General features: G+C 37.0%; 1 protein-coding gene across 4 annotated transcripts in view; it reads right to left on the bottom strand.

The window, feature by feature from the left end:
- The window catches only part of EPHA6 (EPH receptor A6), a 1,019,792-nt gene that overhangs the window by 241,497 nt on the left and 755,531 nt on the right, over positions 1-22,764 (bottom strand). For all 4 annotated transcript variants that reach the window (XM_027554351.1, XM_027554393.1, XM_027554360.1 and 1 more), the window contains one exon: positions 16,058-16,243. In XM_027554351.1, coding sequence (XP_027410152.1) covers positions 16,058-16,243 — 186 coding nt within the window. The remainder of the gene's footprint in view (positions 1-16,057; positions 16,244-22,764) is intronic.

Raw genomic sequence — 22,764 nt, 5'->3', positions numbered from 1 at the left:
GTTTATTTGCATTTTTCTGATGATTAACCATGTTGAGCATTTTTCCATGTGCCTATTGACCATCTGAATGTCTTCTTTGGAAAATTGTCTATTTGGGTCTTCTCAAGATTGTTTTGGCTATTTGGAGTCTTTTGTGTTTCAATAACATATTTGAAAATTATTTGTTTTAGGGATTGCATTAAAACTACAGACCTCCTTGAGCAGTATGGGTATTTTATCAATATTAATTCTTCCAGTCCAATAACACATTATATCTCTCCATTGGTGTCACCTTCAATTTCTTTCATCAGTGTTTTATAGTCTTCTGAGTACATGTCTTTTATCTCCTTCAGTAGGTTTTTTAAAAATTATTTTTGATATGATTGTAGATGGAATTGCTTCCTTAATTTCTCTTTTTGATAGTTCACTGTGAATGTGTAAAAGTGAAATATATTTCTGTGTATTAATTTTGCATCCTGCAACTTTACTGAATTCACCAATGAGCTCCAGTACATTTTTCATGGCCTCTTTAGGATTTTTTGTACATGGTATCACATCATCTTCAAACAGTAACAGTTTTACTTCTTCCTTTCCAATTTGGTTTGCTTTCATTTCTTTTACATCTGATTATTGTGGCTAGGACTTCTAATACTATGTTGAGTAAAATGTTAAGAACGGGCATCCTTATATTGTTCCTGATCTTACAGGAAATGTTTTCTGCTTTTCAACTTTGAGTATAATGTTAGCTGTGGGTTTATTATAAATGACCTTTATTGTGTTGATGTTTGTTCCCTCTATATCCATTATCTGGAAAGCTTTTTATCATAAGTGGATGCTGAATATTTTCAAAAAAATTTTGTGCATTTATTCTTCAGTTTATTAGTATAATGCATCACAATGATTAATGTGCAGATATTGAAAAATCCTTGCATCCCAAGTTGAATCTCACTTGATCAGGATCCTTTTGATTTATTGTTGTATTTGGTTTGCTAATATTTTATTGAGGAATTTTGCATGTATTTTCATCAGTTATATTAGCCTGTTAAGTTTTTTTTTTGTGGTATCTTTTGTCTGGTTTTGATATGAGGGTTGTGCAGATGAGTTTGGAAGCATTTCTTCCTCTGCAAATTTTGGAACAGTTTGAGAAAGACAGATGTTAACTCATCTCTAAATATTTGGTAGGATTCATCTGTGAAGCTATCTGGTCCTAAACTTCTGCTTGTTGGAATTTTTAAAAATTATTATTACTGATTCAGTTTCACTATTTGTAATTGGTCTGTTCATATTTTCTATTTCTTCTTGGTTCAGTCTTGGGAGATTAGTAGGGCTGGGTCATGAAGCATCTGGTTATGGGACCCTGGAAGGCCTGGCCCATGGGTGAAAAGAGTGGAATTTTGGGGTGTGGCTGCAGGGCCCAGGGATCAGAGCGGCTGTTGGCTTTCTGGTAGATGGGCCCTGTTCTTCACACAGCTGGCTTTGAGGACTGGGGTGTCCCAAAGCTCATGCTGGTCTGCTGATGGGTGGAATAGGTTCTGCCATGGCAGGCTGCAGGGCTATGGCTGTCCTGGGGCAGGTGTCTGCCAGCTAGCAGGTAGACCTGTATCCCAGAGTCTCTGAATGCAACAGTCCGGGGGGTCCTGGGTCTCACATCCTCACACTGGTATTGGTGTCAGGTCCTGGGCCCTCTGGTGGGCAGGACTATGTCCAACGGGAGACTCGCTAAGATCAGCAGGAGGATCTGATCTCCATTCTTTTTAAATCATCGCTTTCTCCCTTGGTCCTGGAGCCTGTGATATTTTGTATATACCCTTTAAGAATACAGTCTCTATTTCCACAGCTCTCTGAAACTCCTGAAAGTAGACTCCATTGGACTTCAAAGCGTTCACAGCCTAGTGTTCTGGAGGATCCTCTTCCTGGAGCAGGTCCCCCAGGCAGGGGAACCTGAGGTTGACTCGGACTCCTTGTTCCTTGGGGAGAACCTCTGTGATTGTAATTATTTCCATCTTGTAGGACATTATCTTTAGTGTCATGCTTGCACTCCTTTGTGTGCATGTATCTAGGTTTTTGGTTTGTGGTTACCTTGAGGTTCATATATAACAACCTATAGATATCAGTCAGTTCAGTCGCTCAGTTGTGTCTGACTCTTTGAGACCCTATGGACTGCAGCACAACAGGTTTCCCTGTCCATCACCAACTCCTGGAGCTTACTCAAACTCACGTCCATCCAGTCGGTAATGCCATCCACCCATTTAATCCTCTGTTGTCCCCTTCTCCTCCTGCCTTCAATTTTTCCCAGCATCAGGGTCTTTTCAAACGAGTCAGTTCTTTGCATCAGGTGGCCAAAGTATTGCAGTTTCAGCATCAGGCCTTCCAGTGAATATTCAGGACTGATTTTCTTTAGGATGGACTGGTTGGATCTCCTTGCAGTCTAAGGGATTCTCAAGAGTCTTCTCCAACACCACAGTTCAAAAGCATCATTTCTTCACTGCTCAGCCTTCTTTATGGTCCAACTCTCACATTCATACATGACTGCTGGAAAAACCATAGCTTTGACTAGATGGACATTTGTCAGCAAATACCTCTGCTTTCTAATATGCTGTCTAGGTTGGTCACAGCTTTTCTTCCAAGGAGCAAGCATCTTTTAATTTCATGGCTTCAGTCACCATCTGCAATGATTTTGGAGCTCAAGAAAATAAAGTCTGTCACTGTTTCCATTGTTTCCCCATCTATTTGCCATGAAGTGATGGGACCAGATGCCATGATCTTTGTTTTTTACATACATATATACATACCTATATACCTACGTGATTATTTTAAGTGATGGCCCTTTAAGGTGTAATGAATTCTGACTGCTGTATATTTTTATACCCTAATCTATGCTTGATGCTTTTGACATCGTATTTTACAACTTTTTGTTTTGTGTTATCAGTTAACTACTTATTGTGGATAGAAATAATTTTACTACTTTTATTTTTTAACATTCCTAATAACCTTATAAGTGGTCAATCTACTGGATATTTTCCTTTACCAATGAGCTTTATCCTTTGGCAATTTTCATATTTCTAGCTGTGTTCTTCTCTTTTCCATTTAAAGAAGTCACTTTAACATTTCCTGAAATAACTTTTAGCTTTTGCTTTTCTGTAAAACTCTTTATTTCTCCTCAAATCTGAATAATAGCCTGGCCAGGCAGAATATTCTTGGTTGTAGGTTTTATCTTACACCACTTTAATATCTGGGCTTCCCAGCTGGTGCAGTGGTAAAGAATCTGCCTGCCAATGCAGGAGACACGAGAGATATGGGTTCAATTCTTGGGTTGGGAAAATCCTCTGGAGAAGGAAATGGTAACCCACTCCAGTATTCTTGCCTCGAAAATTCCATGGACAGAAGAGCCTGGAAAGGGGTTGCAAGGAGTTGGAGATGACTACATGCACTTTAATATACCTTGCCAGCAATAAACTTTACTGGCCTGCAAAGTTTCTGCTGCTAAGTCAGTTGATAGTCTTATGAGAGTTCTCTTGTATGTAACCAGTATCTTTCCTCTTGCTCCTTTTAAGATTCTCTCTTTACCTTTAAGTTTTGCCATTTTAATTATAATGTATCTTGGTGTAGACCTTATTATATTCATCTTGTTGAGCCTCTTTGTGCTTCGCAACTTGGATGTCTGTTCCCTTCCCCAGGTTAGAGATGTTTTCAGCTATTATCTATTCAAATAAGTTCCCTGCTCCATTCTCTCTTCCTTTTCCAGCTTCTATAATGAAAATTTTGGTATGCTTGAAGTTTTCCCAGAGGCCCCTTAAATTATCCTTGCTTAAAAAATTTTTCCCTTGTTCAGCTTGGGTGATTTCCACTAATCAATCTTCCAGACTGCTGATCCATTTTTCTGTATCATTTAAACTAGTTTATTTCTTCTAGCATATTTTAAAATTTCAGTTATTGTATTCTTTAGCTTGTTTGGTACTTTACATTTTATAACCTGTGTTGAAATTCTTACTGTGTTCATCCATTCTTCTGAAATCAATGAGCATCTTAAAATCATTACTTTGAAGTCTTTATCAGGTTGAATGGATTAAAATTTGACTTAAAAAGGGATTTCCTCTATCCATATCAGTCTCTATCAATTTTTTTTTCCTTTCAGCTTTCCTAGCCAGTACTCAACATTCTACTTAGTAAGAATAGGTTCCTGTAATTAGACTAAAGGGTAGGCCTCCTTAGCAATTAAGAATTTCCCTTGTAGCTAAAATCTGGGAACTGTATCAAAGAACTGGTAGCATTATTTCAGTTTTAGCAATTGGTCCATATGGGCCATCTTAGTAAAAACACTAATTTTAAGCTTTACAAATTGTATAATTAAAACTTTCATCACTGACAAATGCAGTCTTCCACTTTTTTTTGTTTTGTCTTTTTAGTTAGAGGTACTTATGTGAAATAGTTTCTGAGTCTGTTACCAATGGTTTGTATGACTAGAAATACTGTCTCATTGAGGCAGAAAATTTTGGAACACCAGAGTTGACATAAGGGAGGCTTTTGTTTTTGTTTTAGTAAATTTATTTAGCTAACATGTAAGAAATAATTATATTAATTTTAAATCCTCTTTTAGGGAAGTAATTATCTTCTCCTTTTCCTGGAACAAATTCAGAAATTCTGCTAGGCCTCACCCTTAAATCTTCCTCTTTTTAAGCAGCCCCCCCTTTTTTCCCTTGATTTTCTCCAGCCCCCTTATACTTTGTATCCAGAGTTGCTTTCCCTAGGGAGTATCCTGGAATTTGTTGCAGTGAGATTTAATCTATATGAAAGAAATCATTAAATCACATAAACTCTAGCTAATGGAAGGCATTTTTTTATACTTTCATTCAGTGTAATGGAATACTTCAGTAATTAAGTATATGAAATAGTGACAAAGTCACAAAGGTGCTATAGCTTTTTGTATTTATGGATTTCTGTACCAAATACAATAGTGTGTCCCATATAATATATGGCTATGCCAAAATGAAAACTGACCTTATTTCAAAAGGATCATGCCATTAATGTTTAGGGGAAAAGGTCAATGCATTATTTTCAGGCCTAAGAATCCTAAAACAGTCATTGCATCTGAATGAAAAAGATAAAAAAAAAGTCACTGATGTCTTTGGCTGACATTTGTGAGGAGTGGAAAATGAATAAATTCACTCACAGTGATTGATGTAACCTAATAAAAATGTCAATAAATTCACATCATTCTGTGGCTATATCTCAATCATGAGTGGCTAAGTTATGCCTACTTTTATTTCTCAGGCTGAGGAAACACACTACTGTAATTCTTAACCCATTCCAAAGTTAAGATTGAGTGTTATAACATATAAGTTATAGACCAGGTAATGTAGTCTTACTTTGAAGTTGATTCTAGAATAGTAGAAAAAGACATGTTCCTAAATAACTATAATGTTTTATATATATATATATATATATATATATATATATATATATATATGCTGCTAAGTTGCTTTAGTCGTGTCCAACTCTGTGTGACCCCATAGGCGGCAGCCCACCAAGCTCCCCCATCCCTGGGATCTCCAGGCAAGAACACTGGAGTGGGTTGCCATTTCCTTCTTCAATGCATGAAAGTGAAAAGTGAAAGTGAAGTCGCTCAGTGTGTCCGACTCTTAGCGACCCCATGGACTGCAGCCTACCAGGCTCCTCTATCCATGGTATTTTCCAGGCAAGAGTACTGGAGTGGGGTGTCATTGCCTTCTCTAATATATATATATATATATATATATATATATATATATATATACACACATACACACACACACACACACACACATACATATACATATATAGTTAAAATTTAATAGGAGTAAAACAACTAAAATATGATTGCTGTACAGAAGGAAAAATTGCCAAAGTACAGAGAAACAGAATTATGAGAAAAGCTGCCAATTTCATATAAATATAACTGACATTGGTGAGTTCAAATTTAGAACTGGGCTTGAAGTTCTTGAAAATTTAGTTTCCTTCTTTGCTTTCTTCCCTTTTTCTTCTTTTTGTTCCACCCCTATCCTTTGCTTCCTTTTCCACCTTTCTTACAATATTCCTTCATCTATAAATACGTGTGTACTCAGTTGCTTCAGTCCTGTCCAAATCTTTGTGACCCTATGGACGGTAGCCCACCAGGTTCCTCTGTCTATGGGATTTCCCAGGCAAGAATACTAGAGTGGGTTGCCATTTCCTTCTCCAGGGGATCTTCCCAAACCAGGGATTGAACCCTCGTCTCTTATGTCTCCTGCACTGCAGGCAGATTTTTTTTACAGCTAGCACCACCTGGGGTGTACTTAGTATTTCCTGTATGCTCAGAACCATGTTAGGCACCACAATAAATAAAATTAAGGCTATCCTTAGGAGACTATTGACTCCCCAAATCCCCATTCCAATATAACATAGGATTTCCCCCTCTACCTAAAAATAATTTAAAATATATATTGGGGGTATATATTGGAGATTTGGCAGGAGGGAGTTTGAGAGGAGAATTCAAGCTAGGATAGAACATTAAGATTAAGTGGAGAATATGGAGTGGCCAGCACACTTAGTTTAATCCTTTATTAACAGTAAATTAAGAGTTATCAGAAAGCAAATGAATGGCATGTTTTTCATCAGTTTTTCTCTACTGATGGGCAGTGGCTGGGGTGCTGGAGCCCTGACAAGGGCTGTGGGAAGGAAGTGTGAAGGTAAGAGGGAATCCCAACAGGGACAGAAGACAGCACAGATGCATTGCTGCAGCTCAGACCGGTGGGAGTGTCCCAGAAAAAAACTCAGGGTCATTGCCAAAGTGGTGCAGAGGTCCTAACATTATGGTATAGAGTTAAAAAAACAAACTTCAGGCCCATACATATTAAAGTAATTATAGCATAACATGTTAAGTGCAATATAAATATCTACCAGTAAAAAGATGAAGAAAAGAAGTTTCATACAAGCTGAGTCATCCTTCATAAGTCAAGCCTGCTGGCTGAGTTAGGAGTGATGAGGGTGGGGGAAAAAGAAGTATTTCCAAGAAGAAGGCCAAGTATGATAAAATGTGGGATCAATCAATGATTCACTGAAAGATTAATTTGAATATTTCATTTGAAATATGAATCAAATAATGATTTACTGTTAACAGAATATAAACTAAGAGGTAGAGAAGGCAGGAGATAAAAGAAATGCTGAGTGGAAGGGGCATGAATTTTGTCCTGTGGGTGAAGGGAATCCCTTGAAGGATTTTAAGCAAAGAAAGTAAGTTAAAAATGAGGAAAACAAATTTCGTATCTTAAAAAATATAACAATTCAACAAATGGTGCTGAAATTATCCATATGCAAAAACAAACAAACAAAAATACAAAAGAACCTTGGCTCATACCTCACATTTTATGTAAAAATTAACTCAAAATGGATCTTAGACCTCTATGTAAATCTTCTGAGAAAGTGTTAGTCACTCAGTTGTGTCTGACTCTTTGCGACTGCATGGGCTGTGGCCCACCAGGCTCATCTGCCCAAGGAATTCCCCAGGCAAGAATACTGGAGTGGGTTGCCATTGCCTTCTCCATGAGATCTTCCTAACCCAGGATCAAACACAGGTCTCCTGCATGAGCAGGCAGATTATTTACCATCTGAGCCACCAGGGAAGCCCATGTAAAACTTCTAAAAGTTAATAAAAGAGAAAGTCTTTGTGACCTTGGTTAAGATAAAGAGTTTTTTGACATCAGACCACAAAGCACAATCCGTAAAAAAAGGAATAATGAATTAGACTTTATCAAAATAAAACAACAGTTACTTTGTTAAAGACAATGTTCATTGAATGGAAAAACAAGTTAAAAAGGGGAAAAATATCTACAAATCACATTTTAAACACACATTTTAGACAAAGAACTATATCCAAAAATACATATTAAAAAAAAAAAACATTTAGAACTCAACATTAAGAGAAAACAACCCAAAGAAAGAATATGGGTAAAAATCTGACAACATACTTCACCAAAGAAGATATATGGATAGTGAAAAAAACATATGGAAAGCTCATCAAATTCAATAGTCATAGGGATATGCAAATTAAAGTCACAGTAAGACACCAATATATACTCACTTAGATGGCTAATTGAAAAAAAAAGTATCAAGCATTGATGAGAGTAATAGAAACTATCATTAATTACTAGTGGGAATGTAAAATGGTACATCAGGTTTGGAAAACAGTTTGGCAGTTTCTTAAAAAATTAAACATATATTTATCATTTGATTTTGTCATCCCACACCTAGGTATTTCTTTAAGATAAACAAAAATACGTGCTTACAAAGAGACTTGTACATGAATGTTTACAGCAGTTTTATAAATAATCATCCAAACTGGAAACAACCCAGATGTCCTTCAACCACTGAATGTAGAACCAATACATCACACAAAGGAATACTGTTCAGCAACAATAAAGGCGTGAATCTCAAGTACATTCTCCTAAGAGAAAGAAGCCAGCTCTGAAAGGCTTCCTGTATAATCCCATTTAAAGAACATTCTTTACAGAACATTTAAAGTACAGTTCTTCCTTAAATAAATGTTCTGATTAAAACAGAAGGAAAGAAAGTAGAAACATCACCATTAAAAACAGAACAGTAGTAATTGTTGCAGGCAAGGTTGATTATGCATGATAAAATGACCCAGAAATCCTACTGCTGAGCCTACACACCGAGGAAACCAGAATTGAAAGAGACATGTGTACCCCAATGTTCATCGCAGCACTGTTTGTAATAGCCAGGACGTGGAAGCAACCTAGATGTCCATCAGCAGACGAATGGATAAGAAAGCTGTGGTACATATACACAATGGAGTATTACTCAGCCATTAAAAAGAATACCTTTGAATCAGTTCTAATGAGGTGGATGAAACTGGAGCCTATTATACAGAGTGAAGTAAGCCAGAAAGAAAAACACCAATACAGTATACTAACACATATATATGGAATTTAGAAAGATGGTAATGACAACCCTGTATGCGAGACAGCAAAAGAGACACAGATGTATAGAACAGACTTTTGGACTCTGTGGGAGAGGGAGAGGGTGGTATGATTTGGGAAAATGGCATTGAAACATGTATATTATCATATGTGAAACAAATCACCAGTCCAGGTTCCAGGCAGGATACAGGAAGCTTGGGGCTGGTTCACTGGGATGACCCAGAGGGATGGTACGGGGAGGGAGGTGGGAGGGGGGTTCAGGATGGGGAACACGTGTATGTCTGTGGCGGATTCATGTTGATGTATGGCAAAACCAATACAATATTGTAAAGTAATTAGCCTCCAATTAAAATAAATAAATTTATATTAAAAAATTAATGGGAAAAAGTTTGAGGAAAAACAGGATATTTGCATAGTTGCAAAGATCTCCTTCTGAATATACATCAACTACAAAAAGGGAAAAGTAACGTTTCAGTGGAGCAGTCTAGATGACACCACCTTAACCATGTGGCCCATGTTAACATCCCCAGGAGTAAAGTGCGTGGACATCATGTAACCTCCCCAATACCGTGCATTAAAGAGGATATGTAACTTTTGTTATATTCCTGCAAAAATGCATAGCCACAAACTGAATCATGAAAAAGCAATGGCCACACCCAAACTAATGGACATTTTACAAAATCACCAACTAGTACTCTTGCAAAAGTGTCAAGGTGATGAAAGACAAGGGAAGACTGAAGAACTGCACAGATTAAACATAGACTGGACTAAGATGTGATAAGTAATGCAATTTGGGACCCTGGATAAAGTCTTAGAAGAGAAAAGGAACACTAGTGGAAAAGCTAGTAAAATCTGAATCAAAGTCTGCTGCTAAGTCACTTCAATCGTGTCCGACTCTGTGTGACCCCATAGACGGCAGCCCACTAGGCTCCTCTGTCCCTGGGATTCTCCAGGCAAGAGCACTGGAGTGGTTGCCATTTCCTTCTCCAATGCATGAAAGTGAAAAGTGAAAGTGAAAGTGAAGTCGCTCAGTCATGTCCGACTCTTCGCAACCCCATGGACTGCAGCCTACTGGGCTCCTCCGTCCATGGGACTTTCCAGGCAAGAGTACTGGAGTGTGTTGCCATTGCCTTCTCCAATTCTCTACCCAATAATTAGCAGGCTGGTTTAGGAAAGGGAAAGAACCACAGAAAGGAGATAGTACCGTTTGTAGATCTAGGGAAATGATTAGAGTGAATGACCTTGAGAAAACTCAGACACTTAAACACTGAAGAGACAAGGATAAATCCCTTCTGAATACAGACGTTTATCCTGTCTCGTAAAGAGGGACATACACTCTGGCAGAAAGAAAGTAAGCTGGTGATCCCAATTAGCCCCACTGCAGCTTGAAGAGTGTGATGCACAGGGCCGCCAGACTATGTCAGCTTCTTATTGTTTGTTATAGTCAACACTTGGCTCATTTTCTGTTTTGCAATATGTATACATTATAATTCCAAATGTCAAATACTTTGCAGTAAATCTCCTGAGATTCCACTGAGACTCCAGAAACTGTACAAGAATAATCCTTCACTATTTTCAGTAAATAGTCAATATTAAGGATGCTAGGAGAGGAGAGAAAATACAATCTCAATTTATTCTTTTTGTGGTCTCTCATCTTCCTTTTTTCCTTGGGTTGTATCTCTTCCCACTTTCACGCTCTCAACTTCTTTTTTCTCCTTTGTCAATAGTGTTCTTTGAGGTTGTGGCTTCTGTCCTATTCTCCAGGTTCTTTTGTGCCCTTGGGTGTGGGTGTTAGTCACTCAGTCCTGTCCAACTCTTTGCGACCCCATGGACTGTAGCCTGCCAGGCTTCTCTGTCCGTGGGATTTTCCAGGCAAGAATCCTGGAGTGGGTTGCCATTTTGTGCCTTCACTGTCCATCATTTGCACCTGCATGCCAGAATCCCACCAAGGCTTCAGAGACGTCCTAGAGGTCTTCAAACATCCAAGACATTGCCAACTTATCATTTCCAAATTGCAGTTCATTGTTTCCAAGCTTGTTTTAGTAATCCAAGTTCATTTTTCATTTGGATTACTATCAGTTCAGTTCAGTCACTCAGTCGTGTCCGATTCTTTGTGACCCCATGAATCGCAGCACACCAGGCCTCCCTGTCCATCACCATCTCCAGGAGTTCACTCACACTTACGTCCATGGAGTCGGTGATGCCATCCAGCCATCTCATCCTCTGTCATCCCCTTCTCCTCCTGCCCCCAATCTTTGAGAATGTATTACTTGACAAGTAAAATGCAATTTTGCGAGCAGAGAAGCAGATTTTGTGTATTTACTGTCTATTTGACTACCTTGAATCTACTCTCAGATTTAGCATCTATGTGGACCCATCAAAACTACTTGGAAGGAACCTACTCAGTCGGTAAAGAATCTGCACGCAGTTCAAGACTCAGGTTCGATCCCAGGGTTGGGAAGATCCCCTGGAGAAGGAAATTGCAAACCATTCCAGTATCCTTGTCTAGAGAATCCCATGGACAGAGGAGCCCAGCAGGCAACAGTCCATGGGGTTGCAAGAGTCAGACACAACTTAGTGACTAAACCACCACCACAGTTTTCTGGAATGTTTAAAGATGGTGTGTGGAGGCCCAGTACTTTCTGTTATACCTTCTATGCTGTTCCAGAGTCTGTAGCAACATCCCATGATGAAATAAATTTATGTTGGGAATCTGTTTGAGGTACTGATTGACTTCTATTATTCCTCACTGGATTTATGATTTAATTGAGATACAGTTCGTACATTTACATTTAGCTGTTACCTAAGCTGGGAGGTAGGTGCTTCATTCTCTCTGCTTTTGGTTTTCCATATCATCATGAATTCAAATGGAAGGCCCAGTCTTTTGAAGAGTGATTATTTAATCACAATTCTTATCTTTTTACAGAAGGGTAGAACTTTCTCTTTTGGATATATAGTTAATGACATTGGTGTATACATCGCCTGTTATAAATTGTTATAAATTAGTACTATCCATGGTACTAATAGCTATAAGTCTGTGCTCTAACTGATGGCTTCCATTTGCTTCTTGGAGAAAAAGTATGTGCTAAGCATATGATTTAACTGGATTAAACTCTTTTTATATTAGTTGCATTCTAGCAGGTTAAGAAATTGTAATGTGTATCAAACAAATAGGTTCAACTCTTATCAGGCACACTTCTTTATGTAATACAGTTTTTAATCATTTAACTTTGAAGTATAAAAGTAGTTATATGTACAAGTATGAAACAGCAAAAGTGTTCCCAAGAACTTTATAATATGTATCCCTCAGCGATAAAACTTAATATAAGATAAAAATTATGCATATTAAGAATTTATAAAAGGATCTGATGAAGATTTTGATCTGTAATTTTACATTACTTTCAACTGAGAGTCTGTGCATTATTTCTCAGAACCCCAGGACACTACTAACATGACCATATAAACCTACACTGCATCTTTATCTTTGTCAGTATTATCTTTTATGCAATTGGTAGTCTTTAGGGAGCATTAATTGCTAGCTATCTCTTAGCCACTTAAGGGCAATCTTGGAACAATTATCATGTATTTATGGGAATGAGGCATTCATTTATTTATTGTCTTTCTCCTAAAAATCCCATAGCATTTGAGTCAAGAAGATAACAGTATAAACATGCCCACTTATCTCTGTGGCAAGTATTCCTTTCTGCATCTCCACCATCCACCTCAGAATCACTGCACTACCACAAACCCACACAGGGTCTCATGCTTACAAGTGAAAATTACAATGATTATTGCTACTCACAAGCCTATTGAATCTATTCTTTCTCAATTAGTCTTTATCTTTTTTTTAAAAATCTTTTTCTTGATATGAAATAAGGACCTTCTCTTAGGAATTACAAATTAGGCTATGTAAAGGTCACCAGTCTTAACTTTATACAAGATTGTTAGAGGTGTACAGCAATCACTGGACTAATTGTTTGGATGTTTTTGTGAAATAAATTGATTATTTCAAACTAGCAGACAAGTGCCTTAGATTATCCTATTAAACCTATTCAGTTGATTTAGAATAAAAGATTCCCAATTCATAAGGCCAAATTATATATAATATTATATTGGTAGATAATAAAACACATAGGAATACATGAATAATTCACAGAGTGTGATTTATCATAGGTAAAAAATAAATATCTGGTCTTTAAATTTATTGTGGGCACTTATTTCCAGATATAAACACCCATAAATACTCATACGAGGACTTCAACAGCATACTTAAATTATTTTAAATGCTTTGCAAAGATTCATAACCAACTTCAAAATCATCTTTTTTCTTCTAGAGAGAGATAGAAAACAGAAGGAATAACTTGAAATGTTCATGCTAAATTAATGCAAGGAAGTCAGAAAACATAAAATAAATAATTAACATGTTTCCTCTCTGTCTTTTAGATTAGTATTTTTGCTAGGTATTGTGGCATATCTGGATCTCTCCAAATTTGACAAAATAAGAGGTGATTTATTCCACTTAGCAAAATATTTTCCCTATTTTTAAAGAGTACTGTGTTATTTTATTCAGGTTGTCATTAATGTAATGCTATTTAATTCAGATAAGACAAAGTGTAATAGTCTGACTTACTCCCTGTGATATAGCAAATAAAAAGCAAAGAAACAAAAAATGCCACAAGTCTGTAAGACAGACCTCAATTTGAATATCAGCCATGCCACTTACTATGATTTAGAGGTCTTCATGTGGGTTAATTAACCTGTCTGAGCTTCAAGGGGTATGCATGAGAGTTGCCATGAAAGTGAAATGGTAAACTATATTACCAATAATGTGGTGGTTTAGTTGTTAAGTCCTGTCCCACTCTGGCGACCCCATGGACTGTAGCCTTCCAGGTTCCTCTGTCCATGGGATTTCCCAGGCAAGAATACTGGAGTGGGTTGCCATTTCCTTCTCCAGGGGATCAGCTACCATTTAATGTGGCTTACTGTGAGTTACACACTATCTAAATGCTTTATAGATTTAAAAATTAATCTTTTTAGCATTCCTGTTGGGTAGGAGCCATTTTGGTCCCATTTTACAGATGTGGAAGTAAACAATAGAGATGTTAAATCATCTACTTCAGTTCAGTTCAGTTGCTCAGTCGTGTCTGACTCTTTGTGACCCCATGAATTGCAGCATGCCAGGCCTCCCTGTCAATCACCAACTCTGAGTTCACTCAAACTCACGTCCATCGAGTCGGTGATGCCATCCAGCCATCTCATCCTCTGTTGTCCCCTTTTCCTCCTGCCCCCAATCCCTTCCAGCACCAGAGTCTTTTCCAGTGAGTCAACTTTTTGCATGAGGTGGCCAAAGTACTGGAGTTTCAGCTTTAGCATCAGTCCTTCCAATGAATATTCAGGACTGATTTCCTTTAGGATTGACTGGTTGGATCTCCAAGTCCAAGGGACTCTCAAGAGTCTTCTCCAACACCACAGTTCAAGGGACTCTCAAGAGTCTTCTCCAACACCACAGTTCAAAAGCATCAATTCTTCGGCACTCAGCTTTCTTCACAGTCCAACTCTCACATCCATACACTATACAAATCTTCAGTGGCAGGAGTGGAATTCTAACTGGTGTTTGGTTTGGTTATATATTGCTGTGTAATAAACTATCCAAAATGAGCAAATTAAAACAGCCATTTTATTAACTCTCATGATTTTATGGGTTGACTGGACTAAACTGGGTGGTTCCTTTGCTCCACAAAATATCAATTGCAGCTGCAGCCATCTGGTGCTGGTAAGTAGGGACTGTAATGTCTGAGATAGTTTTTCACAAACCTGCCATTCAGTATTGACTATCTGCTGGGAGCTCTTGTGACTAAAATGCCTCAGTACTCTTCTTTGCAGTATACTGCATGTGGCCCCTCCATATGGACTGGCTTTGCTTAGCACTTGAGACTGAGTCATGTGTCAGAGTGTTTCCAAAGGACAAGCTCCACTGTACAGACATGTAAGATGCTTCCACTTGCTCACACTTGTTAATGCACCACAGGCCAAGGCTAGTCACATGAACAAGCCCAGAATCAATTTGGAAGAGAACAACACAAGGGCATGAATACTGGAAGGTTCTACTAAGGCCACTAAGTTTTTAGCCCACAGCAACAGTTGAAATCAAAAGCATTCTTTAGTGTCCTCCAAGCTACCATGGCTATCAGTAATCTGCTCTCCTTGGGTAGCATGTTAGCCAATGCCTGTGAGAAGGACTTTTGAGTTCCAGGCACAATTACATGTTTTTAGTAAGCTTTTACACTTTTCTTCCCCAAATATAACATGAAATTTCAATTTCATTTACATAGTTTTAAAAATATTCAGTTTTATGAAAGAAAAATGCCTCTCAAAGATTTAAATAATTTTTATGAGTTTTTTTATGCCATTCTGTATTGAGTTTTATATATTATGACTCATTAGTGAATAAAATAAGGAAAAATATTAAGCTTTATATCTTGTCATTATTCAAATAAAAATGAATATATTGCAATCTGTTTCTTGGAGTATAGATTAATTTGGGATTTTTAATAAAGTTTTTTTCCCAAAGGAATGGTTTTTGATCCTATTTCTGTAAAAACAGGATTTTTATTTCAGAAACTGTAATTCATTTCTTGATTTTGTATAAATTAAAATAATATAGTTCTAATGGCATTTATAAAGATGGGTTGCATAAAGAACTTTTTATTTAAAAGCTTTACTTTAGATAATGCATTCTACATTTGTATATGACATCTATTTCCAAATAGAACTAACTTAATGACCCCCAGTATTTTAAATGCTTTTCCTATACTGAAATTTAGGCACTTTTAGAAGAAGTGAATTGCTTATAGAAATTAGAAAAACATATATAACCCTTTACCTTGATATATTACTTCAAGCTAAATTAGCAAATGCTTCACAGGTAATAAAAAGCATTTCAAAGCTGTTTGGCAACCAATGCAAACTCTGATATTGTCATAGCCTAATACCAAGACTCTGAGGGGTGATATCTGAACATGACATCTGAACTGAGTTATCCTTGTAATAGCTGTGATATTGCTATTAAACATTTTTTAAAAAAAATAATTGAGAGAGATATATAAAAGAAAATCAGTACTTACTTTTTGTGACAACACCTTCTAAGCGAATGATGTTTGGATGGTCAAACTGACCCATGATACTTGCTTCTCTTAAGAAATCTCTTCTTTGCCGATCCATGTGGCCACCTTTCAAAGTTTTGATGGCAACTGGGATCTCTCTTTTCCCTGGTGTTTTCAAACGCCCACTACAAACTTCTCCAAATTCACCTGAAAATATGAACAAAAGTAGTTCTTTCTTTCAACAGAATACTTATATTCCAGAAAAACCAAATTGCCACAAAGTACCATGTTCATGCTTTTTTAAAATAGTGACTCTCAAGTGTGCCATTTTTACATAGAGATCTCTTCTTTAAAAATTTAATTTGTAATGACATATGCCTGATCAGCATCATTTATAATGAATAATGGAATGCATTTTCATATGCTGTACCACAGGAAGTACCATTGATAGATAGCCCTGATCTGCTGAGAAATTATGACTAGCAGAATGCGTGATGCTAATGTAATTCTATAGAAAAGCAATCACTGCATAACATTTCCTGTTCCTGTTCTCAATACTGATGTATGGGCCAAATGCCTGCTCTATTCAGGGAATCCTTCAGGCATATGTAGTTGATTTGATTCCACAAACCATATGTCTGGGCTTTACTGGTATTAGAAATCAGTGCTAGGGTCAACTGGCATACATACATATTGAAAGGATCACACTGAACTCAACTATAATGAGTGACTATAGAGGCTAAATTGTACATCGCATGGTTTGAATATAAGTGCAGTAAGATCATCTATAGTTCAGCAATGGCTCCAATGGACAGATTAAAAAACAGACAAATATTTATCATGAATTTACTACAAATGTATCTAGTGCTAGAGTGCTGTGGGTTTCAAAGATGTATAAGAGTTGATGTCTGTTCTTTGCAGCTTATAATCTGTTAGGAGAATTTAGATGACACACCGAATAATGAAACACTTGGGAACCTAAGAACCAATGCTCGCAAATGCTGTATTATTTCAGTAAGAACAATAGGAGCTGGAAGACTTCTTCAAGGAGATGGAACTTTTGCTGGACCTTGACTGATTGGTAGGATTTGTATATTCAAGAAAAGCAGCAAAATTTCTGACAGGGGTATATGGAGAGAGGGAAATGAAGACAAAGATTCAAAGATCAGAAACAGTAAACAGTGATATGGATATAGGGCAGTAGGAGACAAGGCTGACTACAGGAGTTATTGTGAGAAGGGAGGTCAGAGGCTTTCTCATGCAATGCAATAAATTCAATAAAGCTCGACATTCCAGACCATTTTTCTATGATCAATTCTCTGCATTAACATAAGAGTATGATGTTTGATCAATAGTTTATCTATCTATAAAGTAAATATAATAAAACCTTCTGTAATTCTATAAATGTCCCTTCTCCATAAGGAAACGAAAAGATCAAAAGTAGTAATATATGTAACAGTGCTTATAAACTGTAAAGTACTATTCATGTGCTTTAAGTTATATAAATTTTAAAGGTGAAAGAAAATGAAAGGAAAGGTAAAAGAAATGAAAATTAAAATATCTTCAGTTGGTTTATTAGCTAGCAGTTCTGGACAGGAGCTTGATGCTATGTAAGTTTAAGTGTAGAGGATAAAATTTAATTTTTACAGCACCATAGACTTCAATTATCCATATTTTCTTTGAACCAATTCATTACAGTCAACTGAATATTGACTATTCATGAATATTAACTATCTTTTGGTATAGATGCTAAGATTTTTTTCTAAGTGAAAAACTGAAAAGGGAAAGCCAAAACTGCTTCCTAAATTCTGTGCAAGCATGTTCATTAGAAATAGAAAGCAGTCTAGCAAGAATTTTATATACATATATGATAAATAAATTAATAAACAAGCAAACAAAAAACTGACTAGAATGTGGTCCCTAAATTCAGTGCAAGTGACATCGGATAAATCTTACATAATTTTACATTAAAACAAGAATAGTTTTTTTGTTTGTTTGTTTTTTTACTTAATGATGCTCTCAACACATTGCAAGTTAAATGTTCTTTATGTTCACTGGGGCTTCCCAGGTGGCGCCAGTGGTAAAGAATCCACTTGCTAATGCCAAAGACACAAGAGACATGGGTTCAGTCCCTCAATTTGGAAGATCCCCTGAAGAAGGAAATGGCAACCCACTGCAGTATTCTTAGCTGGAAATTCCAGTATTCTTAGGGAAATTCCATGGACAGGCACCTGGCGGTCGCAAAGAGCTGGACATGACTGAGCGCATGTGTGCATGTTCCCAGGAAAAAGAAGCCATAATTCCCAGTTTTGTTTGTAATAATGTTTTTAATTTTTTAAAGATTTTCTCTTGGACACAAAAAATTGGTTATTGATAGAAAATTTCTACACTTTTCTATTGAGGCTATGAACTTTGAGAGTAAAGGTAATGTGTTTAAATTAATGTCTGATATATCCAGGTCTACTAAAATACTTGAAATTTCTCCTCAGATCACTCTGGTTTGTTTTAATGAATATGAAGAACAAACAAATATGGTTTTATTCTTCCTTTTATTTTGGTTAATAAAGCTGTTAGTATATATAAACATTCAACAATATTTTAATACCTCTCACCTGCCATGAGCCCCGACTGCAAGTGATTTTCTGTTAACATTTCACAGTAATTCAAATAAACTTTTGCATATACTGAAATGAATAGCAAGCTCTGTTGGTATTTTATCAAGACAGGCAGAGTGGCAATATTCTTTGGTCTTCTGTTGTCTGAAATTCAAATATCTTATTAACACCAAGCAGGTGTTTTCTTCACGTCAAGCTTCGCGTGATCAAGCTGTTATCACACTTATTTCAGTGACACTAAATATGGCTGCCTCAATTAAAGAGCTGAGATTCCTAATGCATTCTTTAGGCAAAGCCCCAAAAATTCAGTCATAGAATGTAATAAAAACATTATCTGTGGTAGGCCTGGATGAATCAGACAAATCAGTCAAAGAGGAAAAAATATTGTAAATTAAAAGCGTATTTTAAGATATTGCCAAAAACTAATCCATTCTATGATTTCTCTTAAAGCAAGAGTAGAGGCCCTATATATTATCACAGGTAAGATGATTCATTCCTTAATAAGATCTGTGAACTTTTATATATACTGGTTAGTTCATAATTAACAGATAAATTAAAGAAATATGTTGTTAAATACTTTTTTTCTTTTACCAATATAATGGCACCATCATTATCACATAGCTAGCACTTATGAAATGCTTATCATGAGTGAGCCAGTCTAAAAACTTAAAATATATTTTAATTTTGACAACAAACCTTTGAGGTGGGTACCATTATTATCTTCACATTATAGAAGAAACTGAGGCATATGAGCTAAGTAACTTGTTCATGGTAATATAACTATAAAGTGGTAGAGCTGTAATTTGAACCCAGGAAATCAGGCTTCAGAGTGCATGGTTATAATTAACATTCTCTGCTGTTTGGCATATTTATCATGGTAAATATATTTTGTGTTGGTATGCTAAATTTGCATTTTGTAATAATGATGTCTTCAAACTCACAATTAAATAGTGTTTAAACACATCAACTGGATATGCACAGGTAGATGGAATGATAACTAGGAATTCTTCACTATAAAATGGAAGTAGAGACCTCACTTAAACACTCTGTATATTAGAAGTACTGTAAAAATCATTACAGTCTATCTAGTTTCAAGAGAGTAAAGAAAAATATATCTAGGATAACTGATCTGCCACTGACAGCCCATGCACTTGCTAACAATCCCATCTATTTCCCTGGATGGTGGTAAAACCTTTCTGGACAAGCAATTTTATTGTATGATATATAGGGTCAAACTAAATTATCAATTATCAGTTGGATTTTCCACATAGAGCCTAGATGGTCTAACTAAAACTGTGGAGGAGGGTAGAGGCAACAAGGGACCATCTGTCTTGGAGAACTGTCATATCACCATCTCCTGGAGACTTTCTGAGATTTTACTCCCCCTGTTTTGAGATTCTGGAACTCCCTTACCTCCAACCCCTTGAGAATCGCTGGAGCAAAGAGTCACACTTCTGATGTACTTTTTTCAAACATTACCTCTCAGGTATAAGGAGATGTTTCTTCACACTTGCTGTTTCCCTCTGACAGGAATGCCCTCCACAAGTTGTCGCCCTTTTCCCCTTGTCTCCATTCTCCTCAGTTCTTCTCTATGTGATGGCTACTTATAAGCAGTAAATGCCAAGCTTTCCCTTCCTCAGAAAATGTTTTCTGATTAACTCATCTGATTTAATTTCCCAAATATCGTGCATGCATGCTCAGTTGCATCCTACGCTTTGTGACCTCATGGACTGTAGTCCACCAGGTTCCTCTGTTCACGGCATTTTTCAGGCAAGAATACTGGACTGAGTTGTTATTTCCTCCTCCAGGGGATCTTCCCCACCCATATCAGGTCCCTCCAAATACGAAATTAAAAAAAACAAAAGCAGCTCTGATAAGAAGCCAGCCTCACTCTCAGAGCTGGGCTGTTATTCTCCTATCAGACATCCTTCCAACCTCATCAAGGTTACTCTGAGACACAATATAATGAGACTGAGCAAGGCTAATGCATCATTTTGCCTAAGCACAGAAAAAAACACAAGGTCATATTGCCCAAAATACTAAACATCTCCTACTCTCATGGCTAAAATGAGTGATTGCTACTCATTCTAATTCTACCAATTATTCTACTACTAATTCTCTACCAATTATTCAGTTGGCCAAAAAGTTTTCACATGTTTTTCACTAATTATTATGAAAAAACCCAAATGAACTTTTGAAAAAATATGTATTCAGTTCAGTTCAGTTGCTCAGTCATGTCCGACTCTTTGCGACCCCATGGACTGCAGCATGCCAGTCCTCTTTGTCTATCACCAACTCCTGGAGTTTACTCAAACTCATGTCCATTGAGTTGGTGATGCTATCCAACCATCTCATCCTCTATTGTCCCCTTCTCCTCCCACCTTCAATCTTTCCCAGCATCAGGGTCTTTTTATATGAGTCAGTTCTTTACATCAGGTGACCAAAGTATTGGCGTTTCAGCTTCAGCATCAGTCCTTCCAGTGAATATTCAGGACTACCTTTCAGATGAACTTGTTGGATCTCCTTGCAGTCCAAGGGACTCTCAAGAGTCTTCTCCAACATCACAGTTCAAAAGCATCAACTCTTCAGCTCTATTAGGTTGGTAATAATTGCAGTTTTGCACTGTTCAAATTTGTCATTTGATATTGGAATACATTCTTAAATAAATATGGCTATGTTATACATCATTTTAATGCATATTTCTTGCTTTATGTTTTTTGCTAATGACTTATTATCTGTTGTTTATTTTATATGTATTTTAGACTATGGAAACGATGTTAGACAAAAAGCAAATTCGAGCGATTTCTTTTTTTTTTTAGTCCAAAATAGGTCATAAAAGAAGCGGAGAAAACTGGCAACATCAGCAATGCATTTGGCCCAGGAACTGCTAACGAATGTACAGTGCAGTGTTTGTTCAAGAAGTCTTGCAAAGGAGATGGGAGCCTTGAAGATGAGGAGCATAGTGGCCAGCCAATGGAAGGTCACAAAGTAATTTCAGTTTCAGACTCTGAATTTGAAATCATCTTAACTAGGCCCAGACACATCTTTATTAATCAAAATAGGAATCATTACAATCAACACAATTTTGCCAATGAGAAATAAGTTCATTTGTTCTTATAGCATAAAAATCCATGCTTCAGGATTCAGTGAACTCTTGGAAAGCATTTTCTGCCTCCTGCTGGTTGTGGAAGCATTTTCCCTGAAAAAAGTTGTCAAGTGCTTAAAAAAGTGGTATTCGGTTGGTGAGAGGTCAAGTGAATATGGTGGTTGAGGCAAAACTTCGTAGTCCAATTCATTCAACTTTTGATGCATTGGTTGTGCTTCCACAACCAGTGGGAGGGAGAAAATGCTTTTCATGGTTCCTATTTTGGCTAGTAAAGATGTGTCTGGGCCTAGTTAAGATGATTTCAAATTCAGGGTCTGAAAGTGAAATTACTTTTGCACCAACCAAATACTTCTGCTTCACTGGTTACATTAAAACCTTTGACTGTGTGGATCACAACAAACTGTGGAAAATTCTTAGAGAGATGGGAATACCAGATCACCTTACCTGCCTCCTGCAAAACCTGTACGCAGGCCAAGAAGCAACAGTTAGAACCAGACATGGAAAAATGAACTGGTTCAAAATTTGGAAAGGAGTACATCAAGGCTATATATTGTCACTCTAATTATTTAACTTATATGTAGAGTACATCATGCAAAATGCCAGGCTGGGTGACTCACAAACAAATCAAGATTGCTGGGAGAGATACCAACAACCTCAGATATACAGATGATACCACTCCAATGGCAGAAAATGAAAAGGAACTAAAGAACCTCTTGCTGAGGGTAAAAAAGGAGAGTGAAAAAGCTGGCTTAAAACTCAATATACAGAAAATTAAGATCATGGATCCAGTCCCATCAATTCATGGCAAATAGATGGGGAAAAAGTAGAAATAGTGACAGATTTTATTTCTTTGGGCTCCAAAATCACTGTGGACAGTGACTGCAGCCATGAAATTAAAAGATGTTTACTCCTTGGAAGTAAAGCTAGACAGCTTATTAAGAAAGCAGAGGCATCACTTGCCAACACAGTCAAAGCTATGGTTTTTCCAGTAGTCATGTACAGATGTG

This window comes from Bos indicus x Bos taurus, chromosome 1 (genome assembly GCF_003369695.1).
Source record: "Bos indicus x Bos taurus breed Angus x Brahman F1 hybrid chromosome 1, Bos_hybrid_MaternalHap_v2.0, whole genome shotgun sequence".
NCBI lineage: Eukaryota > Metazoa > Chordata > Mammalia > Artiodactyla > Bovidae > Bos > Bos indicus x Bos taurus.
The sequence above is the reverse complement of the archived record's forward strand: the minus strand, read 5'-3'. Positions and strand labels throughout refer to the sequence as shown.